This window comes from Hemitrygon akajei, chromosome 15 (assembly GCF_048418815.1).
Source record: "Hemitrygon akajei chromosome 15, sHemAka1.3, whole genome shotgun sequence".
NCBI lineage: Eukaryota > Metazoa > Chordata > Chondrichthyes > Myliobatiformes > Dasyatidae > Hemitrygon > Hemitrygon akajei.
This window is the reverse complement of record NC_133138.1, coordinates 49553838-49574634: the sequence shown is the minus strand read 5'-3', so window position 1 is coordinate 49574634 and position 20797 is coordinate 49553838. Positions and strand designations below refer to the sequence as shown.

The window sequence follows — 20797 nt, the reverse complement described above, 5'->3', positions numbered from 1 at the left end:
TTGTAAAAGTGTTCTGAAATACATATATATTTTACACTGATTTGCTAGTTAGAAGAAAAATAATCTAAAAAAGATGAAGCGAAATGTTGTTGCAGCTGCAATAGAAAAGCGTACTAAACACTCTGTTATCGTTGTTTTGAGACTTAAAGACAGGTGACAAAAGCAATTTCAATGGCATCTTTTGTTTAATAGGTACGAATTGTAGAGGACTACAAAGTTATTTTCGTAGATGTTCTCTGACTGTGACGGGTTTTGGTTACAATTCCAGCACTACTTGCTACAATCATTCCACAAATCATGATGTTAATTTTTTAATGTACGTTGTGGCAAAGGTGTACAGTTCCGTTTGCACATTTCTCAAGCGACATTGAGAAATCTATCTTGCTAAGTACTATACCAACTAGAAAAGAAATTCCCAAGCTGAAGGACGTGTTCAATGGGTCTCTTAATGAAAGAGGGATACCTTTCCCAAAGGAGGACCGGGCAAAAATTGGGAGTCTTGGTATGTGGACGAGCCAAAAGCAATCACTTATCAAATGTCCAATGTAAAAAAAAATGTTACATCTAGAAAAGTAACTAGTCTTATTTATCTAGAGGCTTGAAAACAAAGCATTTTGTTTTGTTATCTTGGAAATTATCAAAAAGCTTAATTCTCGCAAACGTTTGCAAATAATCTGCCTTGAAAGAAATTACACACTTTTAGATGCACTATTCATTAAATTATGAGTTCTGTTGAATTTTGTATTTGATTGCTTAACTAAAACAGTACCATAATTCAGGTGGCACGGTGGAATGTTATAAACAATCCAAGTACTGTATCATTTTAAATCACTTTAATGTGTTTGTGCATACAATCAATGAGGGGCTCGCCATAAGATAAACGCCTAAATGAAATGAGGGACGATTCATCTTAAAACAATTTTCCTTACTCTTTTCAGCCTTCGTTGAATATCTGAATGCTTCGCGAAAGAAAGAATTTTGTGTCTGTAAAAGCGGCCACAGTGTCTTAACTCAATTAGTGGTTTAAAAATGAACTAAATTTTCGCTCTTGTTGAAACTCAGATTTCTCATCAGAGTCAAATTTATAAAAGAAAACAATTTGGCGGTTTTGCTATGGGAACATTGTTGTGGAACACAACTTTTTCAAGTGCTTATTGAGCCCCAATTTCAAGTGAATTTTCGACAACATTTTCATACTAAAGCGTGATTAGAGCTTTGGGATTTGGGAAAATTTTGGTAGGATGTTTTATTTGATGTATATGTCATAATGTTACAAAAACACTAATCGATGTGAAAGACTGTGGCATTCTGATACCGTGTTGTTTATTGCAAGATTCTGACTACTATTTGTTAACAGAAGGGAAATGGATATTTTCAGAATAAAGGTGGCAAATTAAATCTTTTTTTAGTATTTACCAATAGTGAGTTTTTAAAGGATAAAATGTTGTTGTTCGAAGTAAATATTGGCATTCAATGAAAAAGTAAACTGAGTTATGATCAATCGTGTCTTAAAGTGAAGATATATATAAAGCGAAATAAATTAATTCGTTTCAACACACCCCAAATGCTGGGGGAGCTCAGCAAGCCAGGCAGCATCTGTGGAAATGAGTAAGTAGTCGAAGGGCCGAGAGTCTTCATCAAAACTGGAAAGAAAGGGGAAAATACCAGAATAAAAAAGGTGGGAGAGGGGAAGGAGTACAAGCTAGAAGGTGAAAGGTGAAACCAGGTGGGTGGAAAAGGTAAAGGTCTGGAGAGAACGAATCTAATAGGAGAGGAGAGTGGACTATGGGAGAAAGGGAACGGGGGGGGGGGGGACACAGGGGGAGGTGATGGGGCAGCTGAAGAGAAGTAAGAGGCCAGAATGGGGATAGAAAAAGAGTGAAGGGGAGGAGAAAAATTACAGGAAGGAGATATCGATATTCACACAGTCAGGTTGGAGACTACCCAGAAGGAAGACGAGGCGTTGATCCTCCACCCTCAGCTTGGCATCACGTAGACCGACAAGTCGGAACGGGAATGGAGATAGGAATAAAATGATTGGCCGCCGGGAAATTCCGCTTTTGGCGGATGGAGCGGAGGTGCTCGACATAACTTCGTTATAAAGAGAAGCTAAAATTGAACTTTCTTGCATTGCAAACATATTTAACTTAGAATAATTCAATTCCACGCGAATTTGTATTATGTTTAATTTAACAAATGACCGGCGGAGTTCAGCACATTTTAAAAATGTATTTACAATCTCAATCCGATGTGAAATTTATGAGTAAATGTGAAATCGTAATCCTTATCATTGATATTAACCTTTTCCGCAATCCTTATTGAGTGCTGATTGTTTCCTAGAAATCGGAAATGTTTCCGATTTCAGAAGCTTCCCACAACACCGCGATCGCTCTGTTTCCCAACACCACATCCTTTTTCTTTGTCGTATTTGGTTTCCATTTACACAAATGTAATGAGTCCAACTAGAAGCTGTACAAGCTACAATATAACGGATGAAATAAAGGGCATCTATTGAATCTAGCTTGCACCAATTTTAATTCAGAAACTACTCAAGGGAAAGACTGTGAATATAATAACCACGTATTCAATGTTCTCCAAGAAAATAATGTCATATAATTTCATTTTCATAGTCGAAAAAATAACTCATTGCAAAATGCTGTGCGAGTTTGCAACTTTTAATGAATTTGTAATTACATTCTTCCGAATCACTTCTTTCGAATTTAATATTCTTAGCTACTGATCTCTTTACGTGAAGGTCTAAAATGTATCGACTTTCATTTGCGTTTTAAACTGTACAAACAGATGGTAAAACGCAAATGGTGATGGAGTTTGGAACAATCATTTACATTTTGAGATTTTTCGATTTTGTCGGACATGTCTGCAGATTTATGGTGAGCGTTGGATTTGTTAGTTGATCAGTGACGTTTACAGTTGATCAAATATAATAGGAAATGTACGAAATAGTGAAAAATATTAAAACATATCGAAATCTCAAAACTTTTTATCATTATATATAATTTTAACGAACAGCGTGTAAACATTGCTAAACGGACAATAAAGTCGCTAACGTATCTATTTGTTTTGGTAACACACCGTTCGTTTTCATTTATCCATGATGAACATTTTCTATCAAAACTTGATTGAAAAAGGCAGATACGCAAACTGTTCTGAACATGGCTTGTCAATATACATAAAACTACAATTTTGATCAAAAGTTCATAGACCTAAAACGTTAACTGTTTCTCTCTCTCCCCAGGCTCGCTATTGCACAGATTTTTCTGTTTTATTTTACTTGAAAATAAAATTACTCATTTTTAACCCTGAGGTCAGAAAACTGTCAGTCTTTCGTTTACGTAAACAGTCAAGTATCAGACTAAAGTAACTTTTTGATCACAGGTTAGAAATATTTCAGATTAAACGTTAAAGTAAATTGCAGATTAAAATGTTAAACCATTTTAAACAAACGGATTGATTGTAACAAAACATGAAAAGCGTCAAATTCCGACTTTTTGGTAGTTTTCCAGTTTGCAATAAAAGTAATGGTTTTTACCATAGATTAATTCGAAATAAACAAAATGTTTCATAAGCAAAATACAACAGCGATTAAAAGAGCTACTGAAATGCAACGAATTCCATTACTTTAAGTAATTTATTTATTTGCTGTATTATATGAATGTAATAGGTTTACGGATTCATTAGGGAATGCAGCCATTTTGGTTATCAATTGTTGTTATTTATATGCATCGTTAGAACATTGTTCCATTACCTATAGTATACTGTTTATATTTCGATATTTGCTGAGTTTAAATGTTCTCTCAAAATTGACTTAATTGTCAGGTAATAAATACCTATACAAAATTAACATATTATGATATTATTGCGGGAGACTTTTAATAGCAGTGAAGAATTACCTATGGCAGAAAAATCTGATGACTAAAAATCCTGAGTGTAATCGAACGGGAGCGAAATCTGTTCCCATCACTTTCCCCATATTATCGATGTTCAATGTCTCACTTTGTCGAGGGCAGACATCAGCTGCTTTCTGCGATACTTGAGCAGTTCGAGACAGACCGCGAGGTCGGCAGGTTGTAAGGGAACTGGTGATTGGCGGGCTGCGCGGTGTTCTGGAAACCTTGTCCAATGAGGAAGCCTCTAACGAAATGCCTCTTGCCTTGCTGCAGTCTCGCGAGATCGCCGGCTGCTGGGAGTTTGGAAGAAGGCTACCATCATGGCGGATAGAGACAGTGGAAGCGAGCAAGGGGCGGCCAGCTCGAGCTTGCAACAGCTGCAGCAGGAGACGCAGGAATTGGCTTCCAAGAGGGTGGACATTCAGAATAAGCGCTTCTACCTGGACGTGAAGCAGAATGTGAAAGGCCGATTCCTGAAGATAGCAGAGGTGGGAGCGGGAGGCAATAAAAGTCGTCTAACTCTCTCCATGTCTGTTGCTGTGGAGTTCCGCGACTACCTGGGAGATTTCATCGAACATTACGCACAGCTCGGCCCCAGCAACCCGGACATGCAGACAGATGAGCCGAGGCGAGCTCTGAAAAGTGAATTCTTGGTGCGGGAAAACCGCAAGTATTACATGGATTTAAAAGAGAATCAACGGGGCCGGTTCCTACGGATTCGTCAGACCGTAAACCGGGGACATGGCCTTGGTTCCCAGGGTCAAACTATCGCCCTCCCCGCTCAGGGGCTGATTGAATTCCGTGATGCACTCGCTAAACTAATCGACGATTATGGCATCGAAGAGGAACCAACTGAGCTGCCCGAAGGGACATCGCTCACTGTGGACAACAAGCGATTTTTCTTTGACGTTGGGTCAAACAAGTATGGCGTTTTTATGAGAGTAAGTGAGGTGAAACCATCGTACCGCAATTCTATCACGATACCCTATAAAGTGTGGGCCAAGTTTGGAAATACTTTCAGTAAATACGCAGAGGAAATGAAGAAAATACAGGAGAAACAGCGGGAGAAAAGGTCTGAACAGCAAGAGGAAGCTCCCGGAGATGATGGGGAGGAAGACTGATATAACTGTAATTAAAAACTCTTCCTGTAAAACTGTAACTGTTTAACTCCGAGGGAGCACCACCCACCAAACCTCCACAACTGACAGTTCGACTTGTCACCCATCGCTGGATGTTCGTCCACTTATCAACCGTGTAAACCGTAAGCAGCTGCTAAGTAATAACATTATGAACTGTGTTTCCTACTTGATAAAAAAAAACTGAGTGTTTATTTCCCTGATTAACCAAGACTTTTGTACACGTTCAAGCTATTAAAAGTGTTTGCAATCGTCAGATAATATGCTGAATTATAATGAAATAAGTCCTTTTCATGTGAGCTAACATTTGACTTAGCACAAAATGAGAGATATTTTAGAAGAACACGTAAATAATATTTTTAGTTTTCTCATTTTGTTACCAAATTTCAAACATTATACGGAGGTTATAGTATATTTGGCACCCTATATACCTGTGATTAGAGATGTGTATATATGAGGGCTAGGCATGCTGTGTGTCTGAGCTTTGTTAAATGTAATGCAGAAGTCTGTAGAGTTAAAAGGTACATAGGTTTATTCATGCAAGGTAAAACTATTAAGAAGTGCTCTCTTTTATACAATATGCATTGCATCTGGACCTTAAACATAAAACTGGTCAGTGGAACTTCTGTGAACATGAAGCAAATTATTAAAAAAGGCATTTAAATGAAAACTGCAAAGTTGTTTGATTTTTACAGACAAATGTTAACCTATGATTAACAAAGCAAGTAGCACATTTTAAGTTAGGTTATGATAATTTTGCTCTTAACTGTGAATGTGAGTTTCTGGTATTTAATGTATTTAGATTAGTTGTCAAATTATATGCATTCTATCAGATGGTACATAATTAACAATTGATAGGGAACTTTTAATGTGAGTGCATTCATGTAGCAAGCTATTGCCTAAATTACTGTTGCCTGTAAAGAGAGGAAATTGCATTTATTTGCTTTGTAGGGGGAAGGGGTCAACTTAACTTAAGTGGAAATCTGAGTGAGTGACATGTCAATTTATGGGGGCCAACTCTTCCAGATTACATTTCCCGTTTGGTTAATGTTGTATTTTAGAACATTCTAAAGGCACAGATTATTCTGCACTTTATAGCATCACAGTATTAACATATATAAATATAAATATATATATAATTTGGTATGTTTTCCTTTTTGTAGTACAACCTATCAAAATGTTTTACATGTCTTACTTATTGCTAGTGACTGTTGCATTCATGTGAATTATCTGTTGCTGGCAAGTTTGAAAGTATTACATTCTAGATCATTAATCACTGTAAAAGTCATGTTTCATTCTTTCTGGGCTTTCCCCAGCTTTTTTTTCTGTAGTTCTTCAGTCAGTTGTGACCTTGTCATTTGGGATTATGTAGAGATAAAATTCTTTGTTATATAGTTTAGACTTTGGCTTTCGTGTGGTTTGTTTCTAGAATTCTACAACCATTGTGGTAACGTTTTTAGGATTCTGCTATTCTGTCGTGAGTAAAGCAAGGGCTGCTTTGTTCTAAACTTGTAACCAATAAATCCAGGCTCCAGTCATTTAAATTGGAGCCACACCTTGGATAAGTTTTAAAACCTTCCTGAATATTTGTACAGTATAATACTGTATATACATAGGGTATTAAATATTACCATTACACACATTCAAATTTCATGGTTTAACTGAAGTTTAGCCATTTATTGTAGATATTTGATAGTTGTGAACCTAGATATTTCTCATCCACCACTTGATAGTTATATGATTCAACACATGGCAATGTGTCATCAAGTAATTTTTATTGTAACATTTGATGCATCATTTTTGTATTTTTTTATAATACTGAATTTAACAGACATTGCCAGTACTTGCCCAGCCAGTTGCCTTTTACTACTTGCAAAAACAATTAGGTGCTACTGTAATTTGAGACATGTTATTCATGTAGCACAACATTTTAGCAGCACTGTTGTAACTAGTGTGGAATTGGGCAATAAATATTGCTAACCCTGTCACTGTTCTGTTATATAAATATTAAAAATTGAATATCAGATTTTGCAGAGGTTTACTTTAAAATTTATTTATATTGCCTCTGTATATAAATGCATAATTCATTGAATATGCATATTGATGAGGCATCCAACTTTATTAATGGATTTTCATCCCCATCACTTCATTCTTCTGTCATTTTGATTTATCCAATCCTACTGCCAAACAAGGCAAAGTAATTCATACCAGATTGATAGATTCAAGCAGGTTGAGCCTTAATTTGAAAACAATTGCAGCAGCCAAGATTAGAAATGCAATCAAATGTAAATTTACTTTAATCAAGATTGTAAAAGCAGTTAATAACTGTATAAGCTCATAAATCCAATTCTAAATAGCTGAAGTCCTTATTTTAGATAATTCACAAACTGTAATAATTATTATGGCAGCCCTTGTTTTAAGTTGTGAGCTGAAATCTGCCCCGCCTCCACTCATATTGTATGTGATTTTGAATTTGTGGGCTTGCCAGTTTGCTTCAAGTGCCAGCAGCTTTGCAGTGCAGCAGTTCAAAGACACATTGGCTTTAATCAGGCCAAGACGGTTGGTACTGGCTTGAATAGTGTTCACTGAAAGCCACTCTGCCTTGTCTGAATACCACTATATTCTTAGTGGAAATAAACATAAAATATGGCTATTTTCATATAAACAGCGATAACCAATATGGCTCATAAATGTTCCACAAAATGGCTTTTCTGAGACTGAAGTCTGTACAGACTTTTAGAATAGGACTATCTGTTTGAAAACAACCTTGTAGTTTGCAGTGCATTTGACTTGCAGCCAAGCCGCTAGAGTTGGCCTCAATTGTGCATAAAAGTTGAGTAGAATCCTGCTGCATTAATAGCTGTCATTTTGCAAGATGCCACAGATTCAAAAGGTGTCGTGATGCAAATTCAGTAGATGAGTGATGTGCAATAACTGAGATTCTTAAATATTAATTTTATACTTTCTCTTTTACCCATTTTCCTTTTGCAAGCCTTATTGATGTACACTCGTTAAAATTCTAAAGTTTGAACTGAATTTCCATCTTTACCGACTTCTTTGAAGAAAAGCACTTTTATTATTCAAGAAAAATTCTTGTGCATAAGCAAAATGTTTTTTTGGCAAGAATTCAAATTTGGAATTAATTTTCTGTTTAACATTATTTCAGTAGGAGCCAATTAAAAGAAAACCAAAAAATAGTATGGTAGTAAGTTTCTTTGCTTTAAGTTTGAAGTCTCAGTTTGTAAAACTTGCTAAATGTCAAAATGTGATACCATTATCTTTGCGGTCTGTTTCAAAAGTTTTACCTAAAATATTTGACTGATTTACTGCCATTTAATATCAATTAAGCATGGTGCTGATTTAATTTTTAATTGTCAGAAATGAAGTTAATTTTAGAAGTTTTAGAAATATTTTTTGTTGTATTTTCACAATCCTAATAAATTCCTTTTGAGAATCTTTGGTGGTAGACTATTTTGTTGGAATATACTATTAAGATGGATTGCCAGTAACTGTTTAGATTGCCTCAATGTAATGTAGGGATACTATAACATTGATGTTTGCTTGCTTACTTTGGATACTTAAGTTTCCCAATACATATTGGCTTTATTGGAGGATTTGTTTTATAAGACAGCATTGACAACATTTTAAGGTTAATATTTTACAGGATTTTCTTTGTATAAAATGTGTAGCTTTCCTTTTAGAATTTTTGTTGTCCTCTTTATAATTTATGAAGTATAAATTCTGATTCTGAAAAAGTGCCATATCACTTATTTTTAAAACAGAAGAGTTGCACAGCCCAAAAAACAGATGCCAGTTATCTTTGGACTTTTGTTTACAGGGCAAGTGATTATCGGTTTAATCTACCTGATAAATTGCCGAATTTTGCAGATTCGTGCCTCATTTTACTTGGATTATATGATCAGTTTTAAGAAGTTGAATTTATTCATTTGACCATAACTTGAAGATTGGTTTGTTCATCATCGTTTTCGTTGTGTTTAATAAAACTGCGGAACTTGCCTAGGTGAAAATGGAAAAAATAATTAACTATTTGATAGAGAATTTGAGCATCAAATTCTTTCCTTTTTCTATGTGAAGATGTAAACAGCTGTCACAATAAACATGCACATTTTGGAGCACTTGTGGAAGAGGAAGGATTAATGAATTTTTTACTTATTAATTTGAGAAAAATTTTGGAAGACAATTTTAACTATAACTGCAATACAGAAAAATGGCATATGCAGTGTAGTGTTTCACTCTTTAATCAGATATGAAAGCTCAGATTGCAGTTACTTACATCCCACAAAATCTAACAATTTAAATGTCAAACTTTGAAGGAAACACATTTAGACTGAGCATTCTTACTGAGTCTTGAGTCATTTAAAACCTCCCCGTTGCCATGCCCACTCTGTCTCTGTGCTTGAGATTTTGATAACTAGAATATCATAAGTTTACATCTGATTTTAAAGAGCTCCTTATATATCATCAAATTGCAAAGTGCAGAATGTGATACCATTAATACAGCAATAATAAACTGATGACAACAAATGAGATTAATGCTAATGCTGGGTAACACGTACAAAATGCTGGAGGAACAGTAAGTCAGGCAGCATCTATGGAAAGGAATTAGTAAGCAGTCAATGCTTCAAGCTGAGACCCTTCCTTCATCAGCAGCATATCTTGTGCTCATACTATTGCTATAATTTTCCTAAAGTTTTACGTTAGTTTCGATCCTCAAGGGTATTAACCTTCTAATGCAGTTACTTAAGTGGGACAAGTTTCAATCAGTGAAATATGAAATATAAGCATGCATCATAATTGACAGAAGTTTTGTACTCTTATGAGACTCACTCTAAAATTAAAGACTTCTCAATTTGGAATAGTTTTTTTTTATTCTTTGTAATAGCAACGTATCATGACTTGCCAAGTTTAAATTGGACAATAGATATACATTGTTAATTGATCATAGTTAACTTGAAATTGGCAGTTCATTTTTAAAAGTAGTATGATCAACAATGCAACATAGTTATAATATTTGTTTTCTCTATCAATGGTGCAAAACAACCATCAGTCTGCCTCACTTGTAAACTGGCTGTGAAGTTGATTAATTTTGTATTTCTGCAGATTGAGCAACCCAGTGCCCTCTACTAAAGAGGCAGGAAAGACAAATTTGTACAAAGCATGATTTAATGACTTGTGCCTGAAATTGAGCATTTGAATTATTACAGAATCTTGTAATTTTATTCTTTTGATCACTTTTTTTCTAGTAGCACGTACTGCTTTGTTGCAGGGTAAATATGCAAATGAATCATGAGAGCACATTTTAGATTTCTACACTATGCAGTTTTCCAACCTAGGCAGTTAGGGGATCTTTTTCCTGGCCTGTCTTAACTGTGTTTTCCCCAATCCACCAAGATAATGGTAAAGTTCTATTTTATTGATGTGACCAATATAATCAGTACAGTGTTATGCTGTCGTATAGGCCTGCTATGTTTGTGAGGAGGAGGGGGAAAGTTCTATATTACATGGATATTTCAATATATTTACCTGATTTAAAAATTACATGTCCTTTTTCCATCAATTTTTGTTATATTTTCCTATCACATTAAGCCATAGGTTTGAATAGTTGCTAGTATTATTTTTGGGTTCTTCACTTGTGTTCACTCTGTTATTCTTTCAGTTGTACTGTTTCTCCCAGTTACATAATAGAGGCACAGAAATGGCACTGACTATCAAACACATGATTACATTAATCCTGCATTAATCCCATGTTTTGCTGCCCACCCCCCAGTTCTCATCTTGGAGTAATTTACAGTCAAAGTAAGCAAAAATCATCGCATCTTTGGGATATGCAAGTAAAATGGAGCACCCAGAGGAAACCTCATGGTCACAGAGAACATTTAAGTTCCACACTGGCAGCACCTGAGGTCAGGAATAAATCCAAGTCTCTGGTGCATCCTTACTAGTTTTGATCATTTTAAGGATGTGATGCTTTAACATACAGCTAGTGATTATATTTACTGAGTTGTTATTATTATGCATTGAGAATTTCACCAAGATACGGAGTGTGGCATTAAATAACTCCAGCAATTTGCTTGAGGCCGCAGAGTATCTGTGTGCAAATAATTACAAATTCAGGTTTTACTTTTATCGTATAATTTGCTTCCTCTTTGACCTTCAATCAGTCCCCTTCCTTGTGGTAGTTGTAACAAATTGGGAATTCCATATTCTACCCAGGTGATCATACTTTTCATTATATTATAATTCTATTTACTTAATTGTATTTCTTTTATATCTTTATGAAATATTTATAATTAAATTATTTGAAGATTTCAGGCAATCTGAGGTAATTAGCTAACTTGCAATACAAATATAGCATCTTCAGGTCTGATAACAATACATTTTCATTCTCTGACATGATCTGATCAGTGAATGATTTTTTGATATAAATCAGAAATTATTTTTGCAATTAAAAGTTTAAGGGATATGAGCTTGATATGAACTGATATGTCCAGTTTTGTTTTTTATTCCATATATTGATCCTGACATTTTGAAACCTAGCAATCTAATACAGCACAATGTCTTAAATTTCTGCAAATGGCCTCTAGAGATGCAAAAAAGATGTACACCCAGTACCCACTTTATTTGGTACCTTCTGTACCTAATAAAGTAGCCACTGAGTGTACATTCATGGTCTTCTTCTATAACCCATCCATTTCATGGTTTGACATGTGGTGCATTCAGATTTGCTTTTCTGCTCTTCTGCTCTTATAATGCATGGTTATTTCAGTTACCATCACCTTCCTGTCAGTTTAAACCAGTTTGTGCATTCTCCTCTGACCTCTCGTTAACAAAGCATTTTCACGCTGGATGATTTTTTTCTGTTCTGCGCATTCCTCTTTAAACTCTAGAGATTGTTGTGCATGAAAATCTTTGTAGATCAGCCATTTCTGAGACACTCAAGCCACCCCGCCTGACACCAACAAACTTTCCATGGTCAAAGGCACTTGGATCTCATTTCTTTCCCTTTCTGATGTTTGGTCTGAACAACAACTGAACTTTGCCATGCTTTAATGCATTGAGCTGCTGCCAAGTGATTGATTAGATATTTGGTTTAACAAGTAGCTGTACCTAATAATGTGTCCACTGAGTGTAGTTCACTTTTCCTAAGCATTAGGAATCCTCTATTCAGATACAGCTCAGGGCACTTGCAGAGCAAAACCTCCATTATGAAACCAGAAAAATATTTTTTCTACATGATCATTGTCAACTTTTCCACATTTAACCATAATGATCTTAATATTCAGATTGGCGATTAGTTCAAGCTTTGAGTTGGGTCCTGAGATTTGTCGACAAATGGCTGATGCACAGAACTGAACAGCAAAATGGCTAATCAAAAAACAAAAAAAAAACTGGAATTCTGAAATAATAAGCAAAAATGCTCAGCAGCTTCTACCAGTTTATAAACTTGAAAGCTTTATTTGCTCCACAGGTGTTGTTTAACCTGAGCAGTTTCTGTTTTGTTTGAAGAAGATTTGTGAACGTGAGTTATCCTAAAACATATGTCCCTGGGGAGTGTAGAAACTGTAGATCGCATTTTAATCTTTGGATTATTGACTATATATTAGGCTTTTAAGTAATCTACTGAATGTATCGTATCAAAGTGCTTGCATACTTAATTTGCATGTTTGTAACAGTTGACTAAACCAGAAGTGCCACATTACATTTAGAAGTCAGGTTAATAATCATACAAGAATGTTGTCAGTCAACTGAAGAAAATAAACTTTAAAATAATTATACCAAGTTGCATTCTCAATGTATTGCTATTTTCTTAATAGTTCAAATTATTTTGCACTTGGGTAAAACCTGCATTAAGTGAGAGGAAATAAAAGCTTGTATTAATGCTGTTTAATCCCCAACATAGGGGAGAGGACTTCACAGCCAGTGAGACATTTATAAAGCGTTGTTTCATGTGAGGGCAAAAATGGCAACTTTGCACAGCAAGCACTCATGAAAGCTAAATAAATTGCTGCTAAAGCTATTCTAGGCCTGTGGAAACACTAAGGTGTTTGTGGCTGAGAGAGAAAAAATAATGGGGCATTAGAAATTCTTTTGTTTCTAGTTCTATGATATGTTTTAATTACAAATTAGGATTTTAAGCATGATTTTAGGGAGGGAAGCAGAAGAGAGGAAATTATAGGCCAGTTAGCCTGACTTGAGTGGCTGGAAAGATGGAGTCATCTTTAAGGATGAGGTTTCAGAGTACTTGGAGGCCAAAGTCTGCATGGTTTTCTAAAGGGGAAATTTTGCCTGACAAATGTGTTGGAATTTATTGAGGTAATAACAGGCAGGATAGACAAAGGAGAGTCAGTTTTATTTGGGTTTTCAGAAAGCCTTGACAAGGTGCTGCACAGGAGACTGCTCAACAAGATAAGAGCCCACGGTATTAATAGGAAAGATACCAGCATGGATAGAGCATTAGCTGACTGGCAGGAGGCAAAGAGTGGGAATAAAGGAGGCCTTTTCTGGTTGACTGCTGGTGTGCTACAAGGGGCAGTGTTGAGATTGCTTCTTTTCACATTGTATGTCAATGATTTGGATGAAGGAATTGATGGCTTTGTGGCCAAGCTTGCAATTGATATGAAGATGGACAAAGAGACAGGTGGTGTTGAAGCAGGGAGGCTGAAGAAGGATTTAGACAGATTGGGGAATGGTCAAAGCAGTGGCAGGTGAAATATAGCTTAGGGAAATGTACTGTCATGCACTTTGGTAGAAGGAATAAAGGTGTCGACTATTTTCAAAATGGGGAGAGAATTCAAAAGTCATACATTCAAAGGGACTTGGGAGTCCTTGTGCAGGAGTTCCCAACTTGGGGTCCATGGACCCCTTGCTTAATAGTATTGGTCCATTGCACAAAAAAGGTTGGAAACCCCTGCCCTAAAGGTTAACTTGCAGGTTCAGATGGTGGCAAGGAATGGTGGTTAATCTATGGAATTCATTGCTACAGAGGGCTGTGCAAGCCAAATCATTGGATATATTTAAGGTGGAGGTTGATTGGATCTTAATTAATCAGGGTGTCAAAAGTTATGGGGAAAATGGGTTGAGAAGGAAAATAAATCAGCCATGATGGAATAGTGGAGCAGACTCAATGGGTTGAATAACCTAATTCTGCTCCCAGTTCTTATGGCCCTATAATGGTTATAGCCTAAATTTAATTACATAGATAAAAGATAAGGTGAGCATGATTACTTTATAAAAGTACGGTAATTAATCAACCTTTCTTAAATGGAATATTAGGAATGTGTGAATCTTACCCTATTGACTGGAAAGGAAGAATAGATCTGGAATGGATTTATAAAAATAGGACATTACAAGGAGCTTCTGAGTGTGAGAAAACATTTAGAATTGCTTAATATTTTTGTATTCCTGATTTGATGTTTTTTGATAGGAAAGGAATGCATCTTTAGAAGATGCATACCTCGATTAGATAAACCAGGAGTATAAAGCAAATGAAACTTTAATACGCTTTTACCAGAATCAGAGACAGTTTAAATTCAAATATTCTGCATTCACTGATTTTCAGAATTTGTTTTATTCTAGAATGAGATGGTATTCCATAATGGAGTTCCAATTAATGCAGCTCACAATTGACAATTAAGTCAATCCATTAATCTTGCTTTGTGGTGAAGATATAGTAAGTCTCCTTGTATAGTATTTTTGAATGTGAAAATCAAGTTGCACTTAAGACTTTGTCATAGAGATTAATATGTTCTTATTGCTTTTAATATATAAAGTAGAGGAGAAAGCACTGTTATATTTGTATATAACACTGAAGTCTGTCTAGAAGTGGTTAGTTATGTACTCTATCATGGAAAACACTAATTTTGCCAAGAACTTGGCAAGAGACTGTACTAGGTAGTAAGTTGTATGGGGTGATTCTTGCTTTCAGGTTTGTATCCCAGAAGGGAGAATAGAGTTGAAGGACGCTAGAGTACAAGGTTGTCTGTGGTCATTTATCCCTTAAGGCCAGAAAGATCGGCTTTTATTCCTTGGAAAACAAAATCTATTCTGTTTGACTATTAGTCTTGAAGCTTCATGCAAGTGGAACCCTTTTTTCACCTTTCCCATGACATTTTTCAAAACAAAATAATATTTATAAAGTTACCTCCAGTCTTACAATTTTGAACTGACACTCGGACTGTTCTATCTTTCCTGATAGATTAAAGCTCTCTGATCCAATATGTTTTGTACCTTCAGTGTTTTTATTATTTCATTGCTTTTTATAGTAACCTTTCAGTGGTTTAATCAGGAGTCTGGAACTTGTCTGCTTACCTTCTGGAAATGAACATCAGTACTTGTATCCTATGCCCCAGCTAACAGCAAGCATTTGACATGCCTCCTTCACCAACCTATCTACTGTACCTGTGCTACTATCTTTTGGGGACCTTTGGACTTATATACCAAGACCCTCTTGTTACTTTTTGCATTTCTAATGTCTTGTCTATGTGTACCCACCACCCTAAGTTCCCATTTCTCCTTCAATTTTTTCCCAAGGAGCATGTCTTATCTCCTTGCCAAAATAAACTCCAGACAATTTCTTATTGGTTATTTGAAAGCTGTGTCCACTCGAAGTAATTTGTGTCTCACATATTTCACTACAGTCCATGTCATTTGCAAATTATGAGATTGTACTTCCAATTCCCTTTTTAAATTGTTCATTTAACTGTTGAATGAGACAAATGTCCTACACCAATCATTGTGAGACACCAGCTCCCACCCTTTTCCATCTGAGTAATAACTAATGAACATTCATTCTGTTCTTATTTGCAGTCAGCATGCTATTCATTGTGTCGCTTATGCTTGGAACCACATATTCCATTCTAAGCCATGAGTCTGTTTCCCAGAAGCAAGTAAATAACAACAGAAATCTGATCATCGGTTTTGTAGGGATCCACCTTAACATACACTGGCATATTCTCAAGATTTAAGTGAAGCTCTTTGGTGAGCAAGTAATATTTTCTACCACATTGAATGTGAGAAAATTAACTCGAAGTACAATTTAAAATTTACCCTTCCCAAAGTATAGGTTTTCCTTGAACAAACCTAGAACAATGACATTCAAGTACGTCATAATTTGATCTAACTATTGGCTTGTGTAGTATTTGTTGTAAAATCCATATACCGTAATATTAGAATAGCTTGTTAAGTAAGCCTAGTGATAAAGCTGCTATGATCCACTCTGTTTCAACTAAGGAATGACTTGTTGTCAAGGAAACTGATATGCATGAATTCTATTTCTTCAGCCTTGCTTTCCTGAATGCTATTTTTCTCTCCTAACTTTTGGAGTCAATTTGTGTGATGGGAAAGAGAGAGGGATGGAAAGAGCAGAATTTGACCATGTTGTAAGTTGATAGTTACCTAGGAAATATAGCTGAGATTGTTCCCAGTTATGTGCTGCAGTACAAATAAACCTGTTGGGAATGATGTGAGATAATGGTTGATGTTACAGCGTAGATTCAAATAAAACATAAGCATCACCATTAATAATATGCTGTTGCATGATGTTTTAACACATTACAGATAATATAATACAGAGTGCCTCACTCTCCCCCCCCCCCCCCCCAATCATTTTGCCCTGGATTGTTTCTAAAGCTTTTACTGCTTAACTGCCTTCTGGCCTTGAACATCTCTGCATGGGGCAAAGTTTCTTCCCATCTACTCTATTAATGCCTTAAATAATGTATGTTTGTATGAGGTTCTTCACCATCCTGCCCCCAACTCCTTTGCTCTGAAGAAAACAAACCCAGCCCATCAAGTCTTATCTCATAACTGAAAAATTCCATCCCAGGTGACATCCGGGTGATTCTCTTAACGCACTCTCTCCAAGGCAATCACATCCTTCCTATTGTCTGTCAAACTGAACTGAAATACGATATTCCAGCCACAGCTTGACTGATATTTTCCAACATCTTACCAAGACTATTTTTGTATTCCATGTGCCAGTTAATAAAGGTATTGTTGGGGATCTTTGAACTCAGTTGCCTCTAAAGTTTCTTTGTTCCTCAGCGTTCTTTAGACCCAACCACGCTTGGAATAGGTCCTATCCCTTATTAGACCTCCCCAAAATGCATCACTTTACATTTATTGTGATCAAGTTTTGTCTGCCTTTGCTCTGTCCAATTTATCAGCTGATCATTTTCATTCCGTAGGCAAAGGCTATCTCCCACACTATCAACAATTTTCAAATCATCTGCAAATTTACTAATTATTCTTCCTACATGGGCATTAATGTATATAACAAACAACAAAGGTCCCAGCACCAATCCCTGTAAGTCACAAGACTTCCTGTCAGAAAAGCAACCCTCCACCATCTTTTTCTGTCTCCTATTTTCATGCTAATTTTGGATCCAACTTGCCTTGGACTGCGTGGTCATGGTCTCTGGCCTTTTCCCTAACCATTCACATTGGAACTTATTAAAGGCATTAATGAAGTCCATGTAAACCACTGTTATCATCAATATATTTATTACTTCAAAATCCATCTGAACTAAATTAGTCAGACAGTATCTCCCATCAACAAGTCCTTGATCAATCCATCCCTTTTAGTTTAGATTAGCTTGTTCTTCAAGATTTTTTCCAGAAATCTCCCTACCACTGATATTAGATGTATCATTAGTATTTTTATTTCAAATATTTCATGAGGATAAGACATGAGAGAATAGGACCAATCAAATATGACAGTGGAAAAGTGTGTATGGAACCGGAGGAGATGGCAGAGGTACTTAATGAATACTTTGCTTCAGTATTCACTACGGAAAAGGATCTTGGCGATTGTAGGGATGATTTGCAGCGGTCCGAAAAGCTTGAGCATGTAGATATTAAGGAAGAGGATGTGCTGGAGCTTTTGGAAAGCATCAAGTTGGATAAGTGACCGGGACTGGACAGGATGTACCCCGGGCTACTGTGGGAAGTGAGGAAGGAGATTGCTGAGCCTCTGATGATGATCTTTGAATCATCAATGAGGATGGGGGAGGATCCGGAGGATTGGAGGGTTGTGGATTTTGTTCCCTTATTCAAGAATAGGAGTAGGGATAGCCCAGAAATTATAGACCAGTGAGTCTTACTTCAGTGCTTGGTAAGTTGATGGAGAAGATCCTGAGAGGCAAGATTTATGAACATTTGGAGAGGCATAATATGATTAGAAATAGTCAGCCTGGCTTTGTCAAAGGCAGGTCGTGCCTTACGAGCCTGATTGAATTTTTTGAGGATGTGACTAAGTACATCGGTATAGGTAGATGAAGTGTATATGGATTTCATCAAGGCATTTAACAAGGTACCCCATACAAGGTTTATTAAGAAAGTAAGGAGGCATGGGATCCAAGGGGACTTTGCTTTGTGGATCCAGAACTGGCTTGCCCACAGAAGGCAAAGAGTGGTTCTAGACAGGTCATATTCTGCATGGAGGCCAGTGACCAGTGGTGTGCCTCAGGGAGCTGTTCTGGGACCCCCACTCTTCATGATTTTTATAAATGACCTGGGTGAGGAAGTGGGGAGATGGGTTAGTAAATTTGCTGATGACACAAAGGTTGGGGATGTTGTGGATAGTGTGGAGGACTGTCTGAGGTTACAGTGGGACATTGATAGGATGCAAAACTAGGCTGAGAAGTGGCAAATGGAGTTCAACCCAGATAAGCGTGAGGTGGTTCATTTTGGTAGGTCAAATATGATGGCAGAATGTAGTATTAATGGCAAGACTCGTGGCAGTGTGGAGGATCAGAGGGATCTTGGGGTCCGAGTCCATTGGACACTCAAAGCTGCTACGCAGGTCGACTCTGTGGTTAAGAAGGCATACGGTGCATTGACCTTCATCAATTGTGGGTTTGATTTTGAGAGCTGAGAGGTAATGTTGCAGCTATATAGGACCCTGGTCAGACCCTACTTGGAGCACCGTGCTCAATTCTGGTCACCTCACTACAGGAAGGATGTGGAAACCATAGAAAGGGTACAGAAGAGATTTACAAGGATGTTGCCTGGATTGGGGAGCATGCTTTATGAGAATAGGTTGAGTGAACTCGGCCTTTTCCTCTTTGGAGCAACGGAGGATGAGAGGTGACCTGATAGAGGTGTACAAGATAATGAGAGGCATTGATTGGCTAGTCAGAGGCTTTTTCCCAGGGCTGAAATGGCTAGCACGAGAGGGCATAGTTTTAACGTGCTTGGAAGTAGGTACAGAGGGGATGTGAGGGATACGTTTTTTACTCAGAGTGGTGAGTGCGTGGAATGGGCTGCCGGCGGTGGTGGTGTAGGCAGAAACAATAGGGTCTTTTAAGAGACTCCTGGATGGATACATGAAGCTTAGAAAAATAGAAGGCTATGGGTAAGCCTAGGTAGTTCTAATGTAAGGACATGTTTGGCACAGCTGTGTGGGCTGAAGGGCTGTAGGCTTTCTATGTTTCTATATTATTTTGTGTAAATTGAAAGGTTTTTCCAATATTTAAACTGCCCATCATAGGTATATGGCATCAAAATGTTTTAATAAAGATTATTATTTGGTAAGTAATATTTTGGATATAGTCTAGAATACAGTTGTCATATTGCAATATCACCAAAGAAGTTAGTGTACAACTTGATCTTTTTCATCTGAAGTCCCCTCCAGTGCTGTAGTTTCAAAGCGTACTGCTTCAATGTAACATACTCCTTGTGTTGCTGACAACTTTGGCAGTTAGTGTGATGCTATTACAGCTCAAGGCATCGAAGTTTGGAGTTCAGGTCTGGCACTGTGTAAGAAGTTTGTTCGTTCTTCCCCGAGCATGTGAATTTTTTCCAGGTATGCCTGTTTCCTCCCGCAGTCCAAAGACGTACACACCGGTTGGTAGGTTAATTGGTAATCGTAAATTGTCCTGTGATTAGGCTGATGTTAAATAGGTGGATTGCTGGGTGGTGTGGCTTGTTGGCTGGAAAGGCCTGTTCCGCAATGTATCTGTAGATGAATAAGTGAATAAATAAATAAAAACTAGGCTGGCGTCATACTTATTGCAAGTACAATCGTTCTAGTTGCTGGAGGCAGTGTACCTCAGGCCCAGGACATTACTGCAGGGGCTCTTCAGAGAAGTTCTGTCAAGCAGCTGCTTTATCGATGATCTTACTTTCATTTTTGTCACAAAGCAGTGATCTAGAAATTAAATAATACAAAAGTAAAACATCATTTGACAAAATATTGGAATCCATTTTTAAGGTACTGGTACAGGCTACTTAAGCTATAGTATGATTTGGGAGAGTCAACATGCTTATAAGAAAGGAAAATCATGTTTGGCAAATCTGAATTTTCTGAGAGAAGTGATGAGCAGTATAGTTAAAAGGAAGTAGTAGATCCAGATTTTGAAAAGTCTTTGCTGGAGGAAATATGAATAGAGAATTGATTAAAGTACAGAAAACAGTAGGAGTAAACAGGTCTTTTTCAGGTTAGCAGGCTGTTACTCGTGGAATGATATTGTAATTAGTATGGGCTCCTAATCCATTCTCAGGCTATTAGTAATTTAAGAAAAATGCAGTGTGTCTGCTTAGGGTTTAGATATTAACAAGGAGCGCAAGAAAATGGTAGATCGAGTATAATATGGTTAGGAGAATAGAAAAGTGATAGTATTTTAACACTGCAAAATTAGGGAAAAGTAGTGCACACAGAGATCTTCATGTGCTGATAATCAGTGAATTGTAAAAATGACTGAATACAGCTGGCAAGGCAAAGACATTTATTGC

At 36.8% G+C, this 20797-nt stretch overlaps 1 protein-coding gene across 3 annotated transcripts in view; it reads left to right on the top strand.

The window, feature by feature from the left end:
- Positions 1-20797, top strand: part of LOC140739341 (transcriptional activator protein Pur-alpha-like) — a 100839-nt gene that overhangs the window by 784 nt on the left and 79258 nt on the right. For 2 of the 3 annotated variants that reach the window (XR_012101607.1, XR_012101606.1), the window contains exon 2: positions 4182-5169. Coding sequence is in view for 1 of the 3 variants with exons in the window: in XM_073067556.1 (XP_072923657.1) it covers positions 4229-5029 (801 nt within the window). In the remaining 2 variants the exon portion in view is untranslated. Of the gene's footprint in view, positions 1-4181; positions 8499-20797 lie in introns of those variants that run through there. The other variant, XM_073067556.1, reaches the window with a different exon arrangement.